General features: G+C 44.3%; 1 protein-coding gene across 1 annotated transcript in view; it reads left to right on the plus strand.

Moving 5' to 3' along the window:
- The window catches only part of LOC147689637 (stAR-related lipid transfer protein 9-like), a 574886-nt gene that overhangs the window by 407576 nt on the left and 142763 nt on the right, over positions 1-24547 (plus strand). Inside the window, exons 16-20 of the mRNA XM_086937097.1 lie at positions 121-300; positions 5483-5534; positions 12471-12608; positions 14084-14166; positions 19141-19247. Of these exons, the coding sequence (XP_086793223.1) occupies positions 121-300; positions 5483-5534; positions 12471-12608; positions 14084-14166; positions 19141-19247 (560 nt within the window). The remainder of the gene's footprint in view (positions 1-120; positions 301-5482; positions 5535-12470; positions 12609-14083; positions 14167-19140; positions 19248-24547) is intronic.

The following is a 24547-nucleotide window of genomic DNA, read 5'->3' on the forward strand; positions in this document are numbered from 1 at the left end:
TTGTTGAATATATTTGAACTTGGTGTGGCCATTGTGGCCAGCAGTCAGTGATTTCCTTCCATGATTTTTATAGTAAATAAGTGGAAAGTAAAAGCGCCTTTTCTTGTGATCTTCCGCTAGATTGAGCAGTTGACAAAAGACTGGACAGATAAGTGGTCAGACAGGGACACGATGACTGCAGAATACAACGTGGACATCAACAAGGGCAAAGCTGGGGTGACCATTGACTCCAGCGTCCCGCATTTGATAACAGTGGACGACGACATCCTTAGCACTGGCGTGGTGCTGTATTATCTCAGGGTAAGACTGCTGCGTTAGTTCAATATTTTTTTTTTAATTCTGTGGTAGTATTTCCTAATCTGTGAAATTAAAAAGTCTGTGAAATTAAAAAACATCTCCCCAGGATGAGGTCACATGGATGTAATTATTAACGATACCTCGGTGTATGATTGCTCCTGTACGTCTGGGACAATTTGTACCTGTGTCAGTATAAGATTATCATACCAGTGACAACATATGCCATATGCCCTTTGGGACAAAACCATACAATAGGTCTGAGCCATTTTCCACAGTTCATTAAATCACCATAAAATGCACATGCTAACATCAACAAATAGAATCTCAGCTCAAAATTGGTTTGTCCTTTTCTGTCACACAGTATTCTTCATCTCTGGCCATCTCTGGTAAGAATGATAGTGTTAGTAACATTAGGGATTACAGGTCAGTGTAGAGCAGATTACCACATGACACTGCATGTTCCTGTCTGTTGTCGCGGTGTAAGAATGGTAAGTAAAGGTCTTTGATTAGGTTGTGGCATTAACCCCTGTTGATCTTTTTTTATTTATGGTCACGTGTATCATAGGTGACAATACCTGTATCTATAAAGTTACACGCACACGTTAATAATTTAAAGTGTGGCCTGGCTGGGTAGTATTATTCTATGTTTGACTTTATGTATATCATTTTAAAGGAAAATTGTTAAATACAAACCAAAAATATTTGCAAAACCAACCTACTCATGTTACAAAAGATGCTTATTCCGATTTTTTTCCATCCTGTTCACCAGTGTAACACTTACGTTCACTGATCTGCCCCTACCTGGCCCTAGTACAAACTATATAAGGCAGAAAGAAGAAGCAAATATTAAAATAACATTAGCCAGGAATCATAAAAACACAGGGGCATATGAGCAAGGATCGGTGTTAAAATTATCGCTGTTTTATCGGCAGGAAACTGCCGATAAAACGCGATAATGAGCTTGATAATACACCCTTGTTAATTCCCATAGAAGCCCATGTTAACACAAGAACATGGGCTTCTATGGGAGTTAACAAGGGCGTATTATCAAGCCCTTTATCGCCGTTTTATCGCCAGTTTCCTGCCGATAAAACGGCGATAATTTTAACACCGATCCTTGATAATATGCCCCACAGTTTTAAAAGTAGGAATCTTACTCTCATAGCTTTACCCGGTCACATGTAGAAAAGTTCAGACTTTTAAGGGTTCTGATCTTGGTCAACATTTTTGTACTCAAAATCCTGAACCAATAAGAGATGCAGTTCTCTCTTGAACATCAGCATCTGTTTGAATGTCTCCCACTAAGCCCTCTTTGCCATACACTACAGGAACTCTATCAGTGTTCCACTGCTGTTAGCATCAGCGTTCAATGTCTTTGGGGGAGTCCGTAAACCCAACATGAGGGCCCACCAGGGTCATGTGAGAAAGTGTCCCAGAAACCTCACCTGTGAACTTTTTCACAATTTGCTCTGTACCTCCACCCCAGCATCCACTGTCATGTTGGCATCAACAACATTCCGTTAAATTGCCCATCACCTCCAGGAAATAGTAGGGTTCAACTTTATGGTTTTCTATACCCACATCCTTGCCTCTGTTTACCTTGTCATCTACCAAACACTCCATTTTTTTCCAGCAGCATTAACCATTGAGGTGATATTTCAGGTTTTTGTCCTGAGCTGAGCTCCCAGTGCAAGATGGCTGCTGCTTTCCCCTTCCTTCCAGACAACATATCTGTCCAGCACTGAATTTGCAGCCATTGTAGTGCTGTTAGGTGGTGATCCGTGGCAGTGGGGTTGACTCATGGCGCTGCATTCGATTCTCATACAGGGCCCAGGATTTTGTCCTTCGTTTTCATGTGCTGGTCAACGAAAAGCTTCTAATTGGCGTTTTTAAAGTGACATATTTTTATCTTGCAGGCGTAAAACTAGTATAAGCTGGAGGAAGGACCATATTCCAACACATCTCTTGTCATAACTATGTACTCATTTCGAACATCCTCTATAACCCACTCTCCATTGGCACTAACCCTTTTCCTTGTATTCCTTTCTCCTAGCTCCTTGAAGCTGCTTTTCCTTTCTCAGTGCTTCTCCTTCTTTAGACTCTGCTCTCTGTTTGGTGCAAAGGTAAATTTGGGTGATCCTTTTACCTTAAAGATGTTGCAGTTAATAAACTGTTTATTTCAATTTGTTCTAATACTTATCATCTGTGCTTTGGGCTGTAAAAATATGCATTGTCTCTCTTGATGTTGTGTCACTTACTTGCAGACTAATTTTTTCATTACTTCACTTGACTTTTCTTACTTTGATATCAACCTTTAAAACTGCATTAAGCAACTAATCCAACATCTCAACATGTTCACAATAACGTCAACTATTTCTCTGTTTTCACACTTGCGCTAGCTTTGGTTTGACGGTGATAAGCGTATTTTCTTGTAGATGATTTAGTGGTACTTGTTCCCAATCATCCAAGGATATTCTCAGTTCTATGCTCTTACCTTAAGGACTGTCAATATCCTTCTTATAAATTGGCAATAGACTTAGCCCTTTCCGTACTGCGTTAATCCACATCTTGTGCTTGTACCATTTGTGATGTCTCACACTCTGTGACACTTTCATCAATGGTGATGGTTAGAAGCAAGGGGCAAGTGGCAACCACACTCCTCACTGATAGATGCATTAGAGGAATCATTGGTTCATCTTGAGGTTTAATCTACTCTTGAGGACCGGTTATAGGTGTAGCGGTCCCTCTCCAAGGAGTGAGTGCTCTGGTCGCTGGAGTGAATGTCATTATCTAAACAGTGAAAGGCCTAAGTGCATGCTCCCGTTGGCTCTCCAAGGTGTCAGTGCCATGCAGTATCTGTTTCTGTGTAGAGGAGCGGATAACTGAAGGTTTCCCCTGGTGACAAACACATGGATTGATGTAGTGCATAGATGAGGCATGGCAGAAAGTGTGCACAGTGAAAAAGTGTGATTGGTCAGATTGGTGGATGGACATTGCAAAAGTCTACTGAGAGCATGAATGTGATTGGCCAGGTGGGTGGTTGGGAGCACCTGAAGTGTGCTAAGTGTATGAGGGTGATTCGCCAGGTGAGTGTGTCGGAGATGTTGAAGATTACTGAGAGCATGTGTGTGATTGGCCAGGTAGGTGGATGGGAGTGCCTGGACTTTGTTTAGAGATGGAGTGTGATTGGCCGAGTGGATGGATGGGAGTGCCTGAGGTTTGCTGAGAGCATGAGTGTGGTTGACCATGTGGGTGGATGGGAGTGCCTGGACTTTGTTTGGAGACAGAGTGTGATTGGCCAGGTGGGTGGATGGGAGTGCCTGAGGTTTGCTGAGAGCATGAGTGTGGTTGACCATGTGGGTGGATGGGAGTGCTTGGACTTGGTTTGGAGACGGAGTGTGATTGGTCAGATGGGTGGATGGGAGTGTCTGAACTTTATTTAGAGCCTGAGTGTAACTGGACATGTGGGTGGATGGGCATTGCCTGAAGTCTGCCAAAGTATACAAAAATGCATAACTAAAGTATTTTAAAAAAGTGATGGATGGAATGCTTGAATTAATCTCATTCACTGATAATCACTCGTGCCACCTCCCAGTCCATCATTATTTTGCACACCAGGCCCCCTCAGTTTGGACCCAGCCATATACAAATCAGTCTTGACCTTTCTCCAATGGGAACAGTCCAGCCCGAATTTCCAGACTGGGTCCTCCCTTAACCAAACACAAGCAACCCAGGGCTGGTGTCTCCCTAGTTATGGGCTCATTTACCAGGGATAGCTTAGTTCCAGTGGCACAGTGTGCCTGGACATAAGCGTCCTACTTGGGGTTAGTCTCCAGACAGAGACCATCTATATGCAAATCAGTCTCGGACCTGCTCCAATAGGAACTGCAAGGCCCACTCTCGATGGGAGCACGAGGCATCCCAGACTGTTTTCAGCCTTTTGGGCCTCATCAGTGAGGTGCGGGTTGGATGATATAGCAGCAGGGGACCATGTCTGGGCACACCTGTTGCACTTGGGATGTCTCGCTTAGAAAAACAAAAAAGTAGTTAGTGGAATATGTGAATTCATCTCAGTCACTGGTAATCACTAAGGGCTGTGCCATGGTTTTTTGGCCACGGTGCCACTTAAATAAATCCGTATTTGTAAAGCGCGAACTACACACGCTTACGGGTCTCAAGGTGCTGGTGGCCGTCGTGGAAATTATGTGAGCTATTGCCCAGAGTCACATGGTGCTGAGCTGCCGCTGGGGACCGGACCGTGAACCCTCTGCTCCGAAGTCAGCTGCCCTGGCCGCTGCACCACACCTCTCCACTTCAAAAAGATTACACCCCTGTGCAAATCAGCTTTGTTTCTGCTCCAGTAAGATCAGTTCAGCCTGGATTCCCAGGCCATGAGTTTCTATAAGTTCTTTGAGTTCATAATTGAAGACTGTAACACATCAAACAAATCAGAGGTGCATGGCCACAGGGACCGACAGTTTATCAAAGCCCAAAAACAACAAAGGGAAGGCAGCTGACTTCTGTTGGTAGCTGCTGATCGCGATCATATAATGTATTACATTATCTTTTCACTCCTAAAGGGCGCGTGTTTACTGGATGCAGCCGAGTGATGTATAGATTCAGGGTCCAAAGTGGCTCTTTTGTGCTGGTAAATAGGGATTCGTATATCACAGCACAGCAGGTGGTGCCGCTGTCCCATGTGTGACAAAGGCCATACAACCGCCCTCCTGGGTCCTCATTACAGTTAACTTTCGTATCGAGTGAAACACTTTTTATGCCCTTACAGGTATTCTAAGTTGTGTAGTTATAACACACAGCCTTGGTTTTTTTCGCTGTGATGATTTTGCAGTCTAGCACCTGGTGAAATATGTACAGGGAAAAGATGGCAAAAAGAAGAAAATTTGATAGTTTTTTTAATGCAAGATGCATTTTGCTTAATTACACTTAAGTGTGCAGTAATTTTGCGTAATTACTTTACACCAAATGATGTGAGTTTTGCACACCCCTCAACAAAAGGCAAGTGCAACCATGATCATATCCAAAATATATATGTGCCAAAAGCAAAAGCTAAACTCATCTGTTTGCTGTATGCACTTTAATGTCATGAGTTATTTACTGGTCATAAACTAAAACTTCATAACATGTGACTGCCTTACTTTGTGCTAAACTTTTGTTTTGAATGTAGGAAGGCTCCACCAAGATTGGAAGAAGGGATTCTGACCAAGACCAGGATATTGGTAAGTAACTCCATCAGCCACTGCTACAGATTCAGAAACCATGGCTGGTCCCTGGGTCCTTTACCTGCAGCTCTGGAGAAATTAGCCAGATTGTGTTGTTGCGGCGTTGATAGTTATTTGTATTGAAATTTCAAATATGGCATAAGGCACGTGCACAGGACAACGTAATGTCCTTGACTTGCATGTGTACATAACGAGATGCTGTAGGCAAGAGAAAGTGGGGGCCTTGTAAAAGGAATTTGACAAGAGTGTAGTTCCAGTTTCTCAACTTGCTTGGACGGACCAAAAAAGCTGAGCTCGTTATTTCAAAGGCCACAAGATGGCACTAGTGTGCAACAGAAGGTATAGGAATCTCAATATATTATGACGAGGAAATATCTTGCTATCACAGAAACTAATATGCAAGCCAAGCTAACTTCAGAGATTTGAGGGCCGAAACAAAAAAACACACACCAGCCTCCTGCTCAAACCATAGTATCAAAGAGATGTGGATGTACAGCCACAAAAAAAACCTTCTAAATATTTATATAAAGTTTTATATAGCGCACACGTGACCCACGAGGGTATCAGAGCGCTTTACAAGATACAGTTATTAAACATTAGATGGTTGATGTGGTATACAAACATTTGGTATTCTCTATTCAGTGCAAAAGAGGTATATAATATATGGACTGCATAGGTGACTAGAAGACAACAAAAAATGATCCACAAGGGCATCAAAGCACTACACAATACACAGTTATTAGACAGTAGGAGGTTGAGTAGAATATATACATTCAGTAATTTCCATACAATCCAAAAGAGGTAGACAGAAATATCAGGATATCATAGATAACTATTAGTCTACATCGAATTCATAGTTTTCAAGGTTGGAGAGATGTCGTTGTTTCTTTTAATCCCTGAGACCAGTCTGGCGGAAGCGTTGAGCGAAGCCCTCAGCCGGGCCAACTTGTATTTAGGGAGACCGCATAGAGTGGTTTTTCCATAATCCAATCTTGGTAACACAAGGGCTTGTACCGCCATTTTTAAGTCAATCTGAGGGAGGAAGGCTTGCATGTTCAGGTGTTTGCCTATGGTGATTCCCAAGAATTTCCCGGAGTCAATAATGCGGGGGGCACAGTCAAAGGAAGTTAGATGTCTTAACCAAAGGTCTATCTTGGGTGTGTGTTTAGGTGGGGAGATGTGAAGGAATTTTGTTTTTTTGGTGTTAAGCATAAGGTGGTTGTCGGTGAGCCAACTTTGAGTGTTCTGTAGAATAGCGTTGAGAGAGATGAAGTCTTCTGGTGAAGAGATTTTCATATACGGTTGGATGTCGTCAGCGTAAAGGTGATATTGGATGTTCGCAGAGTTCAATGCGTTTGCCATGGGTTCCATGAATAGATTAAAGAGAGTGCTGAGCCCTGTGGGACCCCAATGGGGACCAGGGAGGGTTGAGAAAGTGAATGCTTCATCTTGATTCTTTGTGTTCTATTGTTAAGGAACGAGGTGAACCATTGTAACACTGGTCCCGTAATAGATGACAAACAAGCATTGGCATAGCCAATAGATCTCGCCTTTGGGACCTTATAAGTGTTTAGCTGTGCAACAGTTGATGTTGTTACGCCAAGGATATTGTGCTGCATAACTAAATACTTATAAGGTCCCAAAAGCGAGACCTATTGGCTATGCCAATGCTTGTTTACTGCTGTTGCTCTACTGGATACATCTTGGTTAACAAGACCAAACTCAAACGGATCTGTGCGGGAGAAGAATGCTTCTGTAGGTCAAATAATAACCAAAATGCTTTTATCTGTATCCTATCCAGCATTTGGCCATCTCGGTGAGCATAGAAAGAAAAGTGGTCTAGCATAGGTGCCATGGGTTGCAATGCAAGCAATGAAAATGTATGTATTTATTTAAAGAGTTTGATATAGCGCTGGCTAGACCCAAAGGTATCAAAGCGCTTTACATAAAATTCCACATAGTTGCAAACTTACATCGTTACATATTACCAATGATACAAGTAAAAACATTTAAGAAAAGGAAAAGGGAGTGATAGAAGAAAATGAAAATGGAGTGAGAAGGGTAAGGGGGTATGGGAGAGAGGGGTAGGGTATAGATACAACGGAGAGATGAAGGGAAAGTCTACCCAAGGTCCGGCTGGGTAGGTGACGGCTGAGGGGGAATCCGCAGCCCATCTCCTCTTTAGCTATCAGGTAGCTCCACCGGGTATCGGTCAAATGGCATGGTCTCCATAGTCGAGGGAAATTCGAAGTGTACATGTCCTAGAGGGAGAGCAAGATCAAGGTCAGGTGAGAGATGTGGTTAAGATCAGGTCGATGACCAGTTCTGTTGTCCAGGAGTGGTGGGGCATCGAGAAGAGACCAACTGAGGCGGCCATCTTGAGGTCAGGCAGGGGGGTTATGGCCTTGGTGTTAAGTTCGGTCGTTCCCCAAAAATGAGTACAGTGAAATCCAGTAGTGTGGGTAATGGGAATTAGGGCCCGGCAGAGAGGTAAATATAAAGGTGTACTGTGGGGGAGGTACCTGACACAACAGACTGTGATCTTCCCCCACAATGTGTTCTGGGTCTCTGCTTCTATCTCTTAACAATAACATTTCAGTCACAGCCCAGTGCTGAAGAAAGAGTTGGAGCGAGGAAGATCTGGAAGTCTGTCACGTGCAGGGCATATGAGACTGTGGAAAGACAGAGTCATTCAGTGTCACAGTAGAAGCCATCTTATGCAGTGCAAGAAGTACTAGCATTTATCTTGCCCCGAGCTGCTTAGCCTGGTCCAAGATCCACATACCTCATAAACCTGAGGGGCTGCCGTGATGAGGTCTTAGAAGTCTAGGTCTGACGACACCTTTGGCGCTTGCCTGGTGGTTCCATTAATGATCAGTAAATGGGTTTCTACAAAGAACCAAATTTCAACGGGATCACCCGCCCTGGGGGCCCGAGCACGGACTCAGCATCAGGGATTTGGCTGTTCAGTGCGCGGTAGGAGTGGGAGCAGCGCTGTAAGGGTTCAGTTCCAGTAGTCCGGATGTAGGATTTTCGTTGCGGCGGCGTTAATTGCCTCACAGGTCCGGATCAGTTTCACCGGGGGCCTGCTCCCAATGTCGCGACCCCCGCTCTGCTAGAGACCAAGCGCGGCTCCGCTCAAGCACCAGGCGCCATCTTGAGGCGCAATCGCCTGGGGAGAATAAAGCCGCTATCACGGCAATGCAGCAGCCAGAATGAACGGCGGCCACAGCGGCAGACGCTCCCAATCTACCGACGATGCGAGTTGGCCCTTATTGCTGGTTTTGCGGGTATTGAAGCACTGTTCTAGGTTGACCTCTGGTGCCCCTGCACAGGCTGCACCTCTGAGAGGGCAGTTTGTGAGTGCAGAGGGGCAAGAGCAGATATTTGGCAATATGTTTAGCAGCAGTCAACTAATTAAACATTGATAAAACTGCTCACATTACAATCCTACAATTCTTTACGATGTATACACAGAATTGGGTCATGTGACCCAGGCGTCACCAGAAATAGTGTTAACTTGGCTCCCCTCATCCTGTGGTAGTCTGAGTCTGCCATCTCGGTGGCTGCTGTAGGCCTCTCTGGCTTGTACTCAGGCAGTACAACTGGGCACACAATAGCACTTCTTTGGACGCCAGTAATACTGTATGACAGACACTCTCTCATCCCATTTATTGTCTGCTTCTACACCTCGGTGGTACTGTGGGTACAGCCTCACCATGGTGATATCCTGGGCCGGCCCAGCCCATTGATACTCCAGGGCGCCGCCATGTTGTTGACAGACTAAGAGTCTCTCATTTAAACTTGTGGCCCTTGTCCTGTGCAGGGAGGTGCGGGTCGAAGTAAAGACCATGTTGGCCTAAGTAAGGGCTGCTTATTTTTGGCTGAATTGGCTACTGGGAATGCTACAGACACGTAGCACAGACCCTACTAGGAATCTAGCTATAGGAAACGAGCCAGGGTCTACCTCCGAGCGAGTCGGCATCGGTTACTGGGAGGGACCAAAGTGCAGCCGCCCTCGACTCCTCTGGTCCGGTGATCTTATCGCAGAACAAACAGCGTAGTTAGGTATGAATTCACACAGACTCTGCCCTGCTCTGAGAGGCTCTGCACGCCCTCACATCAGACCTGGGAGCTACATCCACCAGTGTGCGGGTCAACTGCAGGACACCTCCCGGGAGTGCAGCGGTGCCAGCCCCCGGTGTGAGGGACTCTTTGCAGAGCTCACTGCCATTTTCTCGACGAGTGGGGCCGACACTCGTGGCCTGGAGTCACCCCCCCTTCATAAATCAATTAAAATACGATTACAGCAGGAGGAACAGTCTTCTCTACCTGAAGAAAGGCAACACCTGAAACAGAGGCACTGGAACGAAAAGAAACCCCCAGGTATCACTTTTCCCGGAAAAGAAAACCTTCAGATCAAATCGAAAAATCTCGCACTCCTGGCATGTGAAACACATGTCCACGAATCAAGGGCTTGCTGGAGAATAGAATAATAATTTTCTAGGAATAAATGAGTCGGCTAGTGGAAGAAATTAACCATGTCTAGAAATAACCGAATCGACAAGGACTGATTTGCAACTATAAATGACTCGGCAAAACGAATGAAATGACTATTCTACAGAAATAAAAGAATCACTAATACAATAAAAAGACTCCTCTCCAAGAATAAACGACTCGGCTAGGAGGAGGAAGCACTCGGTCGGACGATAGACGTTCCTGTGTTTTATATTGGAGGCATTTAGGATGAAAAAGACAACAAGCCCGGGAGTGATGCGAGTAGTGTGTGTGCGCGCACTTCAAAGAATTTAAGGAATGCAGCAGGCACAGTGCTGGGCCGCTGCTCGCTCTCGAGCTCCCTACGCCAGGGGAGAGAGAAGGTGGGACATGCACCCGCCTTTGGCCAATTGCGTGCTGTCTTTCTTAGAAAGACATATGCAAAGGCCAATAGCGTGTGAGTGGAAAAAAAAGCACAGGCACAAGCGTGTGGTCTGAGTTTGAAGTCCTTACTAGAAGCCTCGCAGAGTAGCGCATGAGCGCTGGCTCAGGCGAGACCTAAACATGGGTCTGTCTAAACTGCAGTAAAGGAGGGGTCTAATTGGAGAGGTGTACAGGGAGAAGTGCCCCGCTGGGCCCCTCTCCCATCCTGCAGTCAGCCTCGGCTTCCATGTGGCAGAGAGCTTGGACAGACTCTGTCAATTGATCATAATCTGATCACGCCATTAATTTGATTGGTTGCCAGCCAGGGAGGCGCAGGTGGGCTAAGGCAGGGAATCTCCGATTAATTTATTGTTTCTCTGCTGCCCGGAAACAGGTGTCCGACCTAGGCTGTGGGCTGTGCCCTGCTACCACTAAGTGTAGGTGACATACTGTTCGTGGGAAACTGTCACTCCTGTTCGTTGAATGTCACTCATAATTACACTGAAATTGTGAAAATGTCACACTTAAGCAAACTGAAACCTTGGCAGCTATGAAAGCACCTTTCAGCTTTCATGCTTCTAGTGGGTTTGTCTTTTAAAACTGCAATAGGGCATTGCCTAGCTTGGCTTGGCTTTGTTTTGCCACTCCCCATGGACAAGGGCCGTTCTAAAGCCGAGCCATGCTTGCCTTGCTTGGCTTGTCCATATAAAGGCTGGAGACTGGCGATGCACTGGCTGCGTCATAAAAGCTCAACAGTAGATAGCTGGCTACGGGATGCGCGTGAATGGGGGGTGGCAGACGTAATGTGCATGAAGCTTACTAGAAGAGATGACCAACTCCTGGAAGACCTGGAGACATGGCACACACTGCTCAAAAATCTCCAGTTCCCCTTCCTACGAAAGACCACCGTCAATACACTGTAAAGCTGTAAGACTTTAAACAAGTAAAAATATTGTAACAACCTCAAACATCAGCTTAATATTTTAGCCAACTATATCAGGGTACAGACGATTAGAAGACGCAAAGTTATGATACGCTCAGAAATAATTGTGCATGTGATGTCTATCATAATTGTCCATCTCTAAGGTTGTTTTTTGCTTTTATGGAAATCATTAATAAAAATATATTTTAAAAAACATAGGGCCCGATGTAGGTCGCCAATTACCGGTCGGTAACGGCCGAATTTGGCCGTTACCGACTGGTATTTGGGAATTGACATGCAGGTGGCATTTAATTTACAGAATCGGTATATTTACCAAATTGGTAAAATTCGGTATTTACCATTCGGTAATTTGCTATTACCTACATCTAGGCCATAGCTTTGTAAATCTCGCAACCTTTTGAAACCGTGTAAGGATATTACAAATGATATCAGTAGAGCTACTGGCAAACTCTGGCCGAGTCCTCTACTTTTTATGGATTTTGTTAGCCAGAAAATAGGTAGAAGACCAAAGGGTCATTTTTGATCAGGGACCACAAGAGCAGATGAATAGTTTGAGATTAGAAATAATGATCTTGGAGTGAGAGAAGATGTGGTTGCGCGTCAGTTCCACACTAGAAGCCATGAAAGTGAGGTGCTTGGGACTGACAAACCTTCTACCGGTCTGCGGAGAAACATGTGTCACTGACTGGTACATCTTCTGGGAAACCTCATGAGCTCAGATATCCCAACTTTAATAGATCTTTGTAGATTGAAGCTTCTTTCACCTTACTCGGGTCATATCCCTTAATGTACAATGGAAAAGGCACTTGATTAGATTAGATTGTTTTAATAAGAACCGTCCATAAGTAATTTCTTTTTTATCAACTATTGATGTATTGTTGAAATCCTCATCTTCCTTTTCACTAGTTACTTAATGTAGTGTTAATTGTTTCAGTGTTTCAAGACTCCTATATGCTGTGCAACTGCTGCGATTTTTTTTTTTATTCTGAAATAAATACATACCTGTGCAAGGCTGCATTTTGCCCGGATCTTACTGAGTGCAGGCATTTAACAACTAGGGCTGTGTTTAGTTTTGCCAGGTCAGTGGATTGAGAGAGACCACTGCGTCATAGAAAACACAAGTGGGGCGGTGACTCTACGGCCCCTCCAGGGTGCGCAGTGCGCGATCAACGGACAGGAAGTTACCCAGCCACGCCGTTTGTCTCAAGGTAGGCTGCTTGAGCAATAGCACTGTGGGCTAATTATTTGTGTGTTTTGAGAACATGATATCATTTAATTTTACTGCATTTATTTTTGGATAGACCACTTTGAATCAATAGCTAACCTCCTGTCGCTCACCTAATAATCTCCTCCTCCATGGGCATGTGTAACGCCCTCCCCCCCCCCCACTAATGGGCACAAATAACTTCTATTCATTTCATCAACGCAAGGAATTGGAGTGGATGCAGAGAAATGTTTGTTTGGACACACTGGACTAATCCCAGTAGTCAACAATAACAAATGGTACTGGACTAACCACCAACCTTGGGTTCTGGCGTAGTATGCTAACCGTCGTAAATCACTTCAATGCCGCGTCAGGGGTAGTAAGCGTTATATAAATGCAATTACAATTGCAAAAACCTATTTCAGGTTTTAGTCAATACACAGGGGAGTGTTAGCATTCTCACATGATGGGATCTTGCATAATATTTCCCCGTCACTATAGTTGCACCAGTTCATCCTGGTAGATGTTCACAAATTTTCAACAATTTCACTCTTAATTTCCTATCAGCCATTTGTATATCTTGAAACTTTCTTTGAAAGCCTGTATCACTGATTTTATTACTAATGAGAATAAGTTGTCTCCTTGCCGTTGGCGAGAACTTGCGTGTCATACAGATGCATCAATCCTGGTCATGAGAGATAAGAAACTCAAGGAAAGTTTTGTGGTAGCCATTTGGACATTGAAGAGACATGACATATGGAGAGACAGTCATTAAGGGTGTCTCTCTTTAAAGGGGTCATCAGCTGAACGATGTCACATTCTCCCTTAAAACCCTAAGCAGACGTCATCAAGCGAAGCACTGTTCTAGAACTCCTGTTCTAGGACATTGTTAGCGATACAGCGCTGGTTAAAGAGGACTCTGTTTTTTCTGTACACCCGCTGACCCCTTTAAATGTTCAAATATTTAAACAAAACTTGGGCCAGAGTTTTAAATACCACACTGTGAATTTCAACTCCACAGTGTCAACTACTATTAACGTGTAGGTAAGTAACATTTATTTTTCTTAACTCTACATCTGTATAACTTGACAATGTATATATCTTCAAGGTACGTAGCTGTGGAGTGTAGATCAGTAAATATATACTTAGCTTATATACTTCATGATATTGTGGTAGCCAATATTGTGAAGTTGATATTTTGGCTGGACAATATTTTGTTGTTTGATTTTGGGACATAAAACTGGTTTAGTCCAGTCTTGGCTTAGGAACAAAATATTAAAAAGTTGTGCTTTCAGCTATGGATTTTGAGCCCCCTGGAAAGTCTTTGCCTGTCACACACAGCTATTTCCATCAGGAATCCATTGTCCAGACTTCCTAGGCGTTCTTGCCCCTCCAGTATCTTTGGCCAGGAGCCACAGTGTTTGGAGGATTTGCACTGTCTTCTGAAAGAGCATCTGACACATTTTATTTTTCTTACAGGCGCAGTTGTTGTTTTGGGAAAGACACACAAGTTCAGGTTCAACCATCCTGCAGAAGCGGCCCTCTTGAGGAAGAGAAGATCTGTACGTTTTTTAATATCGGGTATTTTGTCGTTTACATTTGCATGGTCTTGTCTCTGGGTATGTCCTCCATTTTGTGGGCCAGGTGTTGCTGATGACATCACAGCAGGAGACTGTGCAGAGAGGAGTGACGTGTACATGTGTGATGTCATCACCACAGATAAACTCACAACATTTCTTTAGCAGTACAGAAACAGAAAAGGTATTACAAATAGAGAAAGAAACTCAAAGTATGTTTTACACGAAGTTCACAATTGAGTGAAAACCAAACAAATTAAGTTCCTTAGACAGTAGCCAACCTTAGGGCCCCATTAGGATGGCAGGTCGATCGCCCCAGCCGGGTCAGCGGTAGCCACCGCTGGCCCGGCGGGGGCGAACTGCCCACCATCCCTACTTAAAAGACCACCCGCCATCGATGGACGGAAAGACCGTCCGCTGCTTTTCCGCCGGTCGATTCGTCTACCGGGCGGAAAACATGTTTAATATGGTGGCGGTGTCTGCAAGACCCCGCCATCCATATTCGGATGATGGCAGAGAGCAACCTTCCATGGGGGCATTGCTGCCATGGAAAGGTATGTAGTTTCTGCATATGGGGGCCCGTTGCGGACCCCAATGGTGTTGGAGGAGTGGGGGGTGCACATGGGGGGTACCTATGGTACCCCCCTTCATTTGCATGCACAAGGTGGCAGGCACCGTGTGGTGCCTGTCACGTTGTACATGCAAATGCACGACATGCATTTCTTACATTGTGGCGGGTGGTGCTGACAGCACCGCCCGCCGCAATGTAAGAAATGCGGGATGTGCCCGCCAGTGTGGAAGGGGCATCCGATTGAGAAAAGCGGGACCGCCACACCTATGGCGGGAGGTCTCATTAGCCGTTGCAGTGGCGGGCGGACATTGTCTGCCCGCCATCGTAATAGACCCCTAATTTTGTATGTACTAACCTGGGTCTCCTTCTGGAGCAATTCCATTGATACCTTTTTTATTATTCAAAGAAGCATGAGTGTAGCCAATACAAAACAACTGTAATAGGATGAGAACTTAAAATAATTGAGAAAATCGCACCCTTTGTAGATTACTGTAGAAAAGAAAGATTGGTGCTTTCACCATCCTCACACAACTCTTCCATTGTGCTTTATCTACACTTTTACTCCAAAGTCCAAGAAAAAGCCCAGGCCCGCATTTTGGCTTTGATGGTTGTGGTAGTTGAGCATCTTTGAGATCTGTGACTCTTCGTCTCTGCCTGCTACCTTACATCGCAGGGTTCTTCTGCAGCGTCTTCTTGGAATGATAGGAACCAAAAATATTTAATATCCCTCTAAGAAAAGATGAGAACCCACATATTTTTCATGTGCTGTGTTTGATGTCCAAAACTAAGGGCAGGGTAATAAAATGGTCATAGGAATATTGTTTTCTGTTTTTTACACTAGCATATGGATTTTTCAACTTTCTTTACCCGCCAAAATATTATATTTGCCTTATGGCAAAAAATGTGAAAGAGATCCTCTCGTGTTTCTGCTTTCTATTTTTATTTGTTCATTATTTCTGCATGGGCTTTAGTTAACCCCACTAAGTAAAAACAGTAAAGCATAAAACCACTATTTACGTCTGGGAGTGCATTGCTGCTGTGGTTGATGAGGTTTATGTTGGGTGAATGAGATAGGCTAAGGGCCTGGCTTGGATCATAGAGACCGTGCCCGAGCCGAGCCCTGAACATGTTTGCCATGTAAATGATACAACAAACATCACATACAATATGATAAAATCTCTTCAAAATTAAAAAAAAGTGTATTTAACACGTGGAAGCTTTGACATTAATACGAAGTCAAACAAAAGGTTTTTATACAACTGCTATTGTGAACTCACATATTTGAAAGTGCTTTCATGAAGAAAAAAAGAGTTTTTGTGAAATAAAATATTTGCCCAAAATCACTCATTTTCAGTGGAGAAGCCGCAGTTTATCCAGATTTTCTGGATTCACTTTGTGGACGTCAGCCAGCAAATGCGTATCTATTTGTGTTTCCTTAGGTTAAGGCTATGTTTTTACCTCTGTGCATTTTTCTGCAGCGCAAACTTAGAGCGCTTTACATGAGCAACTGTTACATTACACAAGGTCACATTTGTTGTCTATCGGCTAGGGGATTAGGTAATCTGCCCAGAATCAGAGGATGTTGAGCCCACGCCGATACTCAAAGCTGGTTACGCAGTTCCAAAGTCTGAATCTCTGGCCACAAGGCCACATCCTGGGTAGAGGTGGGGTGGCAGGCAGAAGCCACATGAAAGCATGGCTCGTTATGGGCTCGAGGTTCCATCCCAGCCTTGAGCCGAGCCAGAGCCATGCTTCCGGCTCGAACCCGGCTAGAGCTTTCCATGGCTCGCCCACTTCTAGGCGTGAAGGTGCCTCAAACGAACCATCTTTACCATGCTTCTGTCTGTGTTGAAGCTGGTTTTATAAAGACATTAATGGTGTTTTGATTTCAGTATCAATATCCTTTGAACTGAAGCAAAATAAGTGAGCAGGTACAGCTCAAAAGTCCCTATTGTATCATCGCACACATTTTCTTTCGGCAAGTGTGCTATTTAAGTATCACCACATTATAATATGAGCAGACAATCTATTTGCCCAACTTTCGATATAAGAAAGTGGTTGAATTTATTCTTAATCCTGGTTTCCTTAAACCTTGTTTCTGCTCTACCTTCTCCTCCTTGCAGTCGGCACTCATCTTTTGCCAGACGCCCATCTCGACATGTCCGATCTGAGCCTGGTGCAAGAGGTGATTGTAGTGATTAATATTTCAAACAACAAGAGAGTCGGGGTGTAAAAAACCACTCTTTTACCCCAAGTATCAATATTAGTCAACAACAAAAGAGTGATAGATACCAAATTCCTCCCGAAAATATTTAAGAGAGGAAGAAACGTTAAGCCTGGTGAAGGAATAAACACAAAAGTTAATTATAAAAAGAACCCTCACTCACCATGCTTCATCATTCGGTCCTTCCAGTGGGAACCCAATGATGAAGCATGTCACCACTAGGTTGGTGAGTGAGGGTTCTTTTTACAATTAACTTTTGTGTTTTTTCCTTCACCAGGCTTAACGTTTCTTCCTCTCTTAAATATTTTCGGGAGGAGTTTGGTATCTATCACTCTTTTGTTGTTGACTAATGTAGTGATTAATAGTCACCTGTGCCTCAACCTATTTAGAAATTGAGTTATGCAATGATATATCTAATTATTTCAAGACTAAATACACCATATGAAGCATGACGTTTTGCTCTCTAACCGCTGGGCGCGAGGGTCTGCTTGTCCGGCACATCCCGCAGCAATGTTTTCATTGTTTCTAGCACCTTCTAGGTCTCACTTTGAGATTCTGTTTAAGCGCTGTAAAGTGTCAACACCTCCTTGAGACCCATTTACATCTAAAAGTCTGAAGAAGTGTGGAAAGTCATATGCGAGAACCTTTGCTGGGGAGAAGCTTGCTGAACTGAGAAAGAGTGCAGCTGCTGATAAAACTTTTGTTTGAAAACAGCAATCTGGTTAAAATTAGCCCAGCCACGCAACTTTCTTTTCAGAGAACTAGATGGAGCGTTTCAGTGAACTGGAGCATTTACTCCATTACAGTAGTTTATTGAGAAGTAGGGAATCTTTGATGACTTCCAGGCAGATCTTTAGCCTGTGACTGCTTCAGAGATTGATGCCCTTTGGAGACCTGCCTCCCAGAGGTGGTCCAGGACCTCTGGGGTTCCTGAAGCTCTCTGGCACTTTTGATGGACTCAACCACCTGGTTTTATTTGTCGCCTCTGCCTTGTACTCCTTTGTAGACTAAATCTCTTTTGGTTGTTCTTAGGCAGACAATTGCATTACCAAATTTTGAATCAAAACTTAAACCCCTAAATTTGGGGATTTCCTAAGAACCTTCTTCCTCTCCGTTGTGTTTAACATTTCCATGTGGACCTGCGCTTGCTGGATCAGGCTTGGCCTTCTTTATGTACCCAAATGACACCCAAGTTCTCATTCACGTGGAAAGGGAACTGGGTGATATTTTACTTCACTTTTATGTTCTGTGTACAGGAAAATAGAGCTACAGCATCTTAAGGGCAAGTATTCAAATCAGGTACAAACTTAAGAGTCATTAATGACAGTGAGTCCTGCGTGAGCCGATGGGAGGTTTCAAAAATATGTTCAGCTGAATATTTTGAGATGTTTTGTACCTTTGCTTGCCTTTGTGCACAGAGTGCTAGTGCTGTACCTTGCTCTTCCATGACTGTATTATTGCTCCAAGAAATATTTGGTGCTTGGAGGGACCAAGTCAAACGAATAGCAAGTACAGGGCCTGTGACAGTCCAAAACATCGACTAGTACAATTTGGTCTTTCACTAACTTAACCAATCTGTTGTCCAATTTTTAAAATTAAGAGCCTGGAATCATAATTTTTAGCTTGTATGAATCTTTGAAAACATCACTATCTATTTATCATCATTGTATAGTTATATATTAGATTTGCTTTACTGATCGCTAGTACTTTACGTGGGGTATCCAGGCCTCCTCAAGATGTTATTGCTTGTGTTGCTTTTCATTTGAGACTGAAAAAGCACAGTCTGGATTTTCATATGACCTTCTTTGGGTCAATTTATCTGGTGGAGATAACACCCACATTCCCAGGGAGATCCAGGGTTTGCCATATTTGTTACATAAAAACGGATAAAACAACAACATTAATTTTAGACAGATTTAACCATAAAATTGAATCTGCAGATTCAGAGAGCCAATAGCTACGAAGTCAACGAAGTTGTATTTTTGTCCAGGAAAATATGTGTGTTCATTGTTTTGCAGGCATAAAGTGCAGATGTTGCAGTTTGCATTAGTAGCTGGGTGGCACACATTTACTGCTGCAAAGAATTGTGAATATCCAAATACTTTGAGTGCAACCACTGGTGCTCATGAACTGTCCGTCATTCTATTCTTGCCTGTTTCTGTAGAACAGCGTGGCCTCTCTCATGAGCCGAAGCTCCCTGGATTGGCTTGACTTGGACGGAGACTTCACTTCGCCCTCCACACTTCAGTTTTCTCCAGACCTACAGAGAAGGTATGTGAATTTCTAGGGGGGTTTGTTGGGTTCTGTACGTGAAATATAAACTAAGGGGCCAGTTGAGTTATAATAACATGATATCCTATGCATTTGAGTACAAATGAATAAGGGCTTCCGCTTCCCATGTGCTTTGGTCATGCTACAAAGGACAATAACAGGAATTTGGAGTTGACCCCATGGATCTTCTGGGTGGTGAGGGGTTTGTGAGCAGGTCTGAGGAAGTCATGACGGGTTGCGATGATGATCTGTCGAAGGTAGGAGGTGAAGTCATACAATAATTGGAGGACTGAACTGTGCAATTTTGGAGGAGGACAAGTTGTGGATTGAGAGATGTTTCGCCTGGTGAAGGAGCATCGAGGAGGAGGTGGGTCACTGGAACAGAAGCACGGTGAAGGCAGTGAAGATAAAGACTTTATCAAGAGGTTTGAAATACACGTGGACGGAGAGTTTGGTGGATACAGTTGACGTACTCACATGACTGGGTGGAAAGAGAGATCGGTGAATTTTACATATATTGATTGTGCTGTAGTCCTGGTAACTCGTGTCTCACCACCAGAGAAACGTCCAAAGCTACAGGCTGAGTGCAAAGGCAGAAGAATGATGTCAGGGATGGAATAGTTCATTTGTGAGGAATAATCGTATTTTCTTCTGGGTAGTGATGGGAAGAGGCAGTGAAGTTAAGGATGTATGTGAGGACCGCACAGCATCTTAGCACATCTTTGAAATTCAGAATTGGAGCAGTTGGAGGGGGTGAGATAGTGGGTAACTGAAGGAAAGGCAGCACTCCCAAGGATCTACTGCACAAATGTGTAGCATAGATATTTGTAGAAAGTAACAGAGTTTGTAAAAGTAGAAAGAGGGTTTTGAAGTTGCAAGGCTGAATCCCAGATGATATGGTTGTTTGAAGATTCAAAACGGACAGTGAAGTTTGAGAAGCACTAGTTTCTTTATAATTTAAAGTGCAGTTAGCGTGTTTGAGATGGTTTGGGTAAGAGGTACATGTAGGAATGTTTCTTTGGAAGTGTGCAGAACATGTTCTAGTCTGAAAGTGCTGATCCTAGTGTGGTCACTGTCATCTCTAAAATGCAGCTGTGACCCATGCAGATAAGGGCGGAGGGGCGATGGGGCCGGGTTGGTGGGCTAATCGAGAGACAACCACGAGTGGAAATTAAATAAATAAATAAATAATTTTCCCTAGTCGTTGTCAGTCGAAATTCCCCCACCTGGCCCCACTGCTCTTACCTGCATGGGCTGCGGTGCTAAAAAGTGGCATATCCTCATAGATCTACCGTACAGCTCACAACCAGACTCGCATGGTGTATCGACTTGATCCTTCTTGTGATCAGAAGGCACGTAGGACCTCAGTTCAGTCATCAATCAATCAGTAGATTTGTAGAGCCCTACTAGTCACCCGTGAGGGTATCCAGGTGCTGTGAGGGTTACCTGTCATTGATTAACAGCTTTGTTAGTACGCAGCCTCCTCGGGGTCTTACGTGCTACCCACTGTCCTAATTTAGGACAAAATCCTAACTTAAGACAAAATCCTAATTTAAGACAAAATCCTAATTTAGGACAAAATCCTAATTTAAGACAAAATCCTAATTTAGGACAAAATCCTAATTTAAGACAAAATCCTAACTTGAGACAAAATCCTAATTTAAGACTACTAAAGGCCTTCTGTGAATACCAAAAGTAGTACGTTTAAGATGTTGTCATAAGTTAGTTCTGTGAATCGGCTCCTCAGTCAGAATGATGTCAGAGTCAGGGAAGCAATATGGTTAGTGTTACATAAGGGGTAGACGCAGGGTTCCGGAATAAGGTTTGGGTTAGGGTTGAATTTGTTTTCCTTTAACGTTATATTTTGGAGATACACGTTGTTAGGATTCAAGGTAGTTGTAAAACAAATTACGAAATCATATTAAAGCAAAATTTGTAATATTCTTTCAAAACTAATACAGATTTTCAATGTTAAAGTATTTATTTCAAATAGGTTTGAATGAAATGTCCATTTCATATTGGAATTCGCAAATATACAAAGTAGTCAATGTAATGAGACAATGTCACTCTTGACTCGCTGGTGAATGCCAAAAAGTAGGAAATGTGCATATGATGTTTCCCACTGTTTACTGAGCATTGTTGGCAGGGCACAAGTCCTAAAAAAGAAGTGGGGAGACTAACAAGGTTAGGCAGTATGCAAGTGAAATCATGACGCGTGCCATCACAGCACATGATGTCCCGACGTGCGACATTGCACATGACATCACAGGAAGTGACCTCACTGGAATGACATCACAAGAATTGACATCAGATATTATGACCTCACACGTGTTTATCATGTATATCATGAGTACATTTAAGCGCATTGAGAGATTTAACAGATGACATTTGGTGTCAGGGTTGTGCCAAAAAAGTGGCTCAATCTTGATGCAAAATCTGGGCCTCAACACATACATTTATATTTTTAAACCCTGCCACAAAGAAATTGGCAACAAGGAGAAGCATGGCATTAGATCTGTTCTGCTTAATTGGCTGCAAAGTCTACATCTTAAAATATGTTATGGGGCTAAGGCACATGCTGCAGTGGTGCCCAGTAAATCTCAGGGAATAATAATAATGGTGAGATAACTCTGGAGGTTAACGCATTTTTTTGGAGAGATCTGTGCTTTGTGTAGTCCCAGTTTGAATCAAAGTTGTACAGAAGATTAATGTGTCTCCTGCAATGCACTTCATGTAACATGCAGATGACAGATTCTTATTGTATGTAGATAGGTAAGTGGGTTACTACTTTGAACACAAAGATCCTTTGTTACCTGCAGCTCATAAATTGTATTCCTTGCAATATAGCACAGTGAGCTATGAAGGACATGTGACTCTTACACCTTGTATGCCCGTCTCATGTAACTCATCTTGTACATTAATTTACACATGTACATGATTTATTGTCAATGTATAATGTTTATGTTACGTAAAGAGCTCTGACACCCTGCATTGGGATGAGCAGCACTATAGAAGAAATAAAATAGTGCTATTGAAATTATTTGTGTAACTACTGGGACAGACCAACACATCTGACATTCTTACAGTGCATGCATCTCTTATATACAGGGACTGAACAAAGATAAAAGCATGCCTCTCTTAACCCCTTTGGTGCTCATGACGAGCTCAGCTCGTCATTACCACACCCATTTCCATTATGGTCCAGCACAGCAGGGGAATAAGTCAAGCAGCCAAGGTGTTAAGTACCTGTGAAGAGATAACAAGCTGTGTGTCTATGTTTCCCCTCTGTGGCATTTACATTTAAGTATGAGGTTCCGGGCCACCTCCAGTCAGGATATTCTAGGAAAAGGAGACCTGATGGACCCTTAACTTCGGCCCAGCTGAAGGTGAAAAAAGGCTCTCTCGCTGCACGTTGCTGCTGGGAATGGAAAGCAGAAAGGGTACAGGCACTGCTGCACGTGTCCTGCTGTCTGAAAATTACACCGGGACAAGTTCAGCATATTTCTGTGGGGCCCAACTTCTTGGCAGGGGGGACAGCGACCACCCTGTGAAAATAGTGGGAGGACGCCGTGCACCTGTGTGTACCCTGACTTGTGCCCAGATTGTTGGAATACAATAGTATTGGAAATTACTTGTGGGTTTCATAAGACTCGGTGTGCACTGAGCCCCCGTCAGTGTCACAGAATTGGGCAGGAAATTTGGAAGTACCAGAATGCAGTGGGAGGTGCGCAAGTGTGCAACAGAAGGAACAGGTGATAGCACGCTTAGGCTCCTGACCTTGCTACACTCCTGCGCCTCTTCTATAGTGCTCCGTGGTGTGCCCTCTACTGCTAGGAGTACATATAGGCCCTCATTAGAAGTGAGCCGAAAATGCCAATGCGGTATTCCTGTACCGGAAATGACCGATACTCTCAGTATAATAAGCTTTCTGGATGTGGACGTTTCTTGGTATTACAATTTTCCCCCCGCTGGTTTCCCTAAGGAAGTGTGAACTCTTGTGAAATTAAGAATGCCGCAATCAGTTCTGGTTCTAGAGGGTAGACGGAAAGGTCATCAAGTCGTGTGTCGTACTGGTCTGGTCCCACACCTCTAATGGGACCCTCAATCAATCAATCAATCAAACATTTGTATAGTGCGCTACTCACCCGGAGGGTCTCAAGGCGCTTGGGGGGGGGTCCTCTACGGTTCGAAGAGCCAGGTCTTGAGTTGCTTCCTGAAGTAGAGGTGGTCTTGGGTCAGGCGGAGGTGGATGGGGAGGGAGTTCCATGTCTTGGCAGCCAGGTAGGAGAAGGATCTTCCTCCCGTTGAGGCTCTTCGGATGCGGGGAACGACGGCGAGGGCGTGGCTGGTCGATCGTAGTTGTCGGGTGGCATACAAGTTGGGAGGTCGATGCTGCTTATGGAGGAAGGGGACCTACTGCAACGGGCGGCCCGCCACCGCCTGATCCTGAAAGATCCAATGTTTTTCTGACTCCCACTTGCTCCACTCCACCAGGGTCCGGAGTTGGGCCGCCTGATAATATAGCATCAGGTCAGGCAGACCTAGACCTCCCTTCTCCGGGGGCAACATTGCCAGCCTAAGCTTCATTCTAGGACGCTTACCGTTCCAAATGAACTGAGCGAGCTCCAACTGGGTTTGGTGGATCCAGCACTTGGGGGAGGGGGGGGGCGGAGCGGAATGGCGTGAAATACAGGATTTGCGGAAGAATGGTCATTTTTATGGCAGCCACTCTGCCCAGCCAAGAGAGCGAGAGGCCCTGGAATGAAAGTGGGTGCATCTGTCTCGCCTTCTGCAAAATGTCCTCCTTCGTGCGGTAGTCCTGGACGCAGACCAGAATGTCCGGCGGCGGAGCCGGCAAAGTCCTCGGGGGCCCGCACGGTGCGCCCTATCTAGACGGATCTCAGATTCCAGCGTGCGCCCCAAGACATGATTGAAGAGCTCCCTAGCGAACCGGAACAAGTCCTTGGTGGCCTCGGACACTGCAACATTCCGAATGCTGATGTTATGCCTGCTGGAACGGTTCTCCAAATCTTCCATGTGCAATTAGAGGTCCTCCTGCTTATCATGGAGGCATATGATTTCTTGTTGTAGAGCCGCAAGCTCAGTGTCTTTATTGTTGCTCTTGCTCTCCAAGTCCGCCACACGCTCACCTATCCCGTCCACGTCCCGACACACTTCCCTGATTTCGCTGGCAAACTTCGCTTTCAAGGCGTGGATGTCCACCCGTAGCGTCGTGAAAAGGGATTCCAGATACGCCTTCGTGATGGGCTCCGAGCCGCCCTCCGCCTCCGGACCCATCT

This window comes from Lissotriton vulgaris, chromosome 9 (assembly GCF_964263255.1).
Source record: "Lissotriton vulgaris chromosome 9, aLisVul1.2, whole genome shotgun sequence".
Classification (NCBI taxonomy): domain Eukaryota; kingdom Metazoa; phylum Chordata; class Amphibia; order Caudata; family Salamandridae; genus Lissotriton; species Lissotriton vulgaris.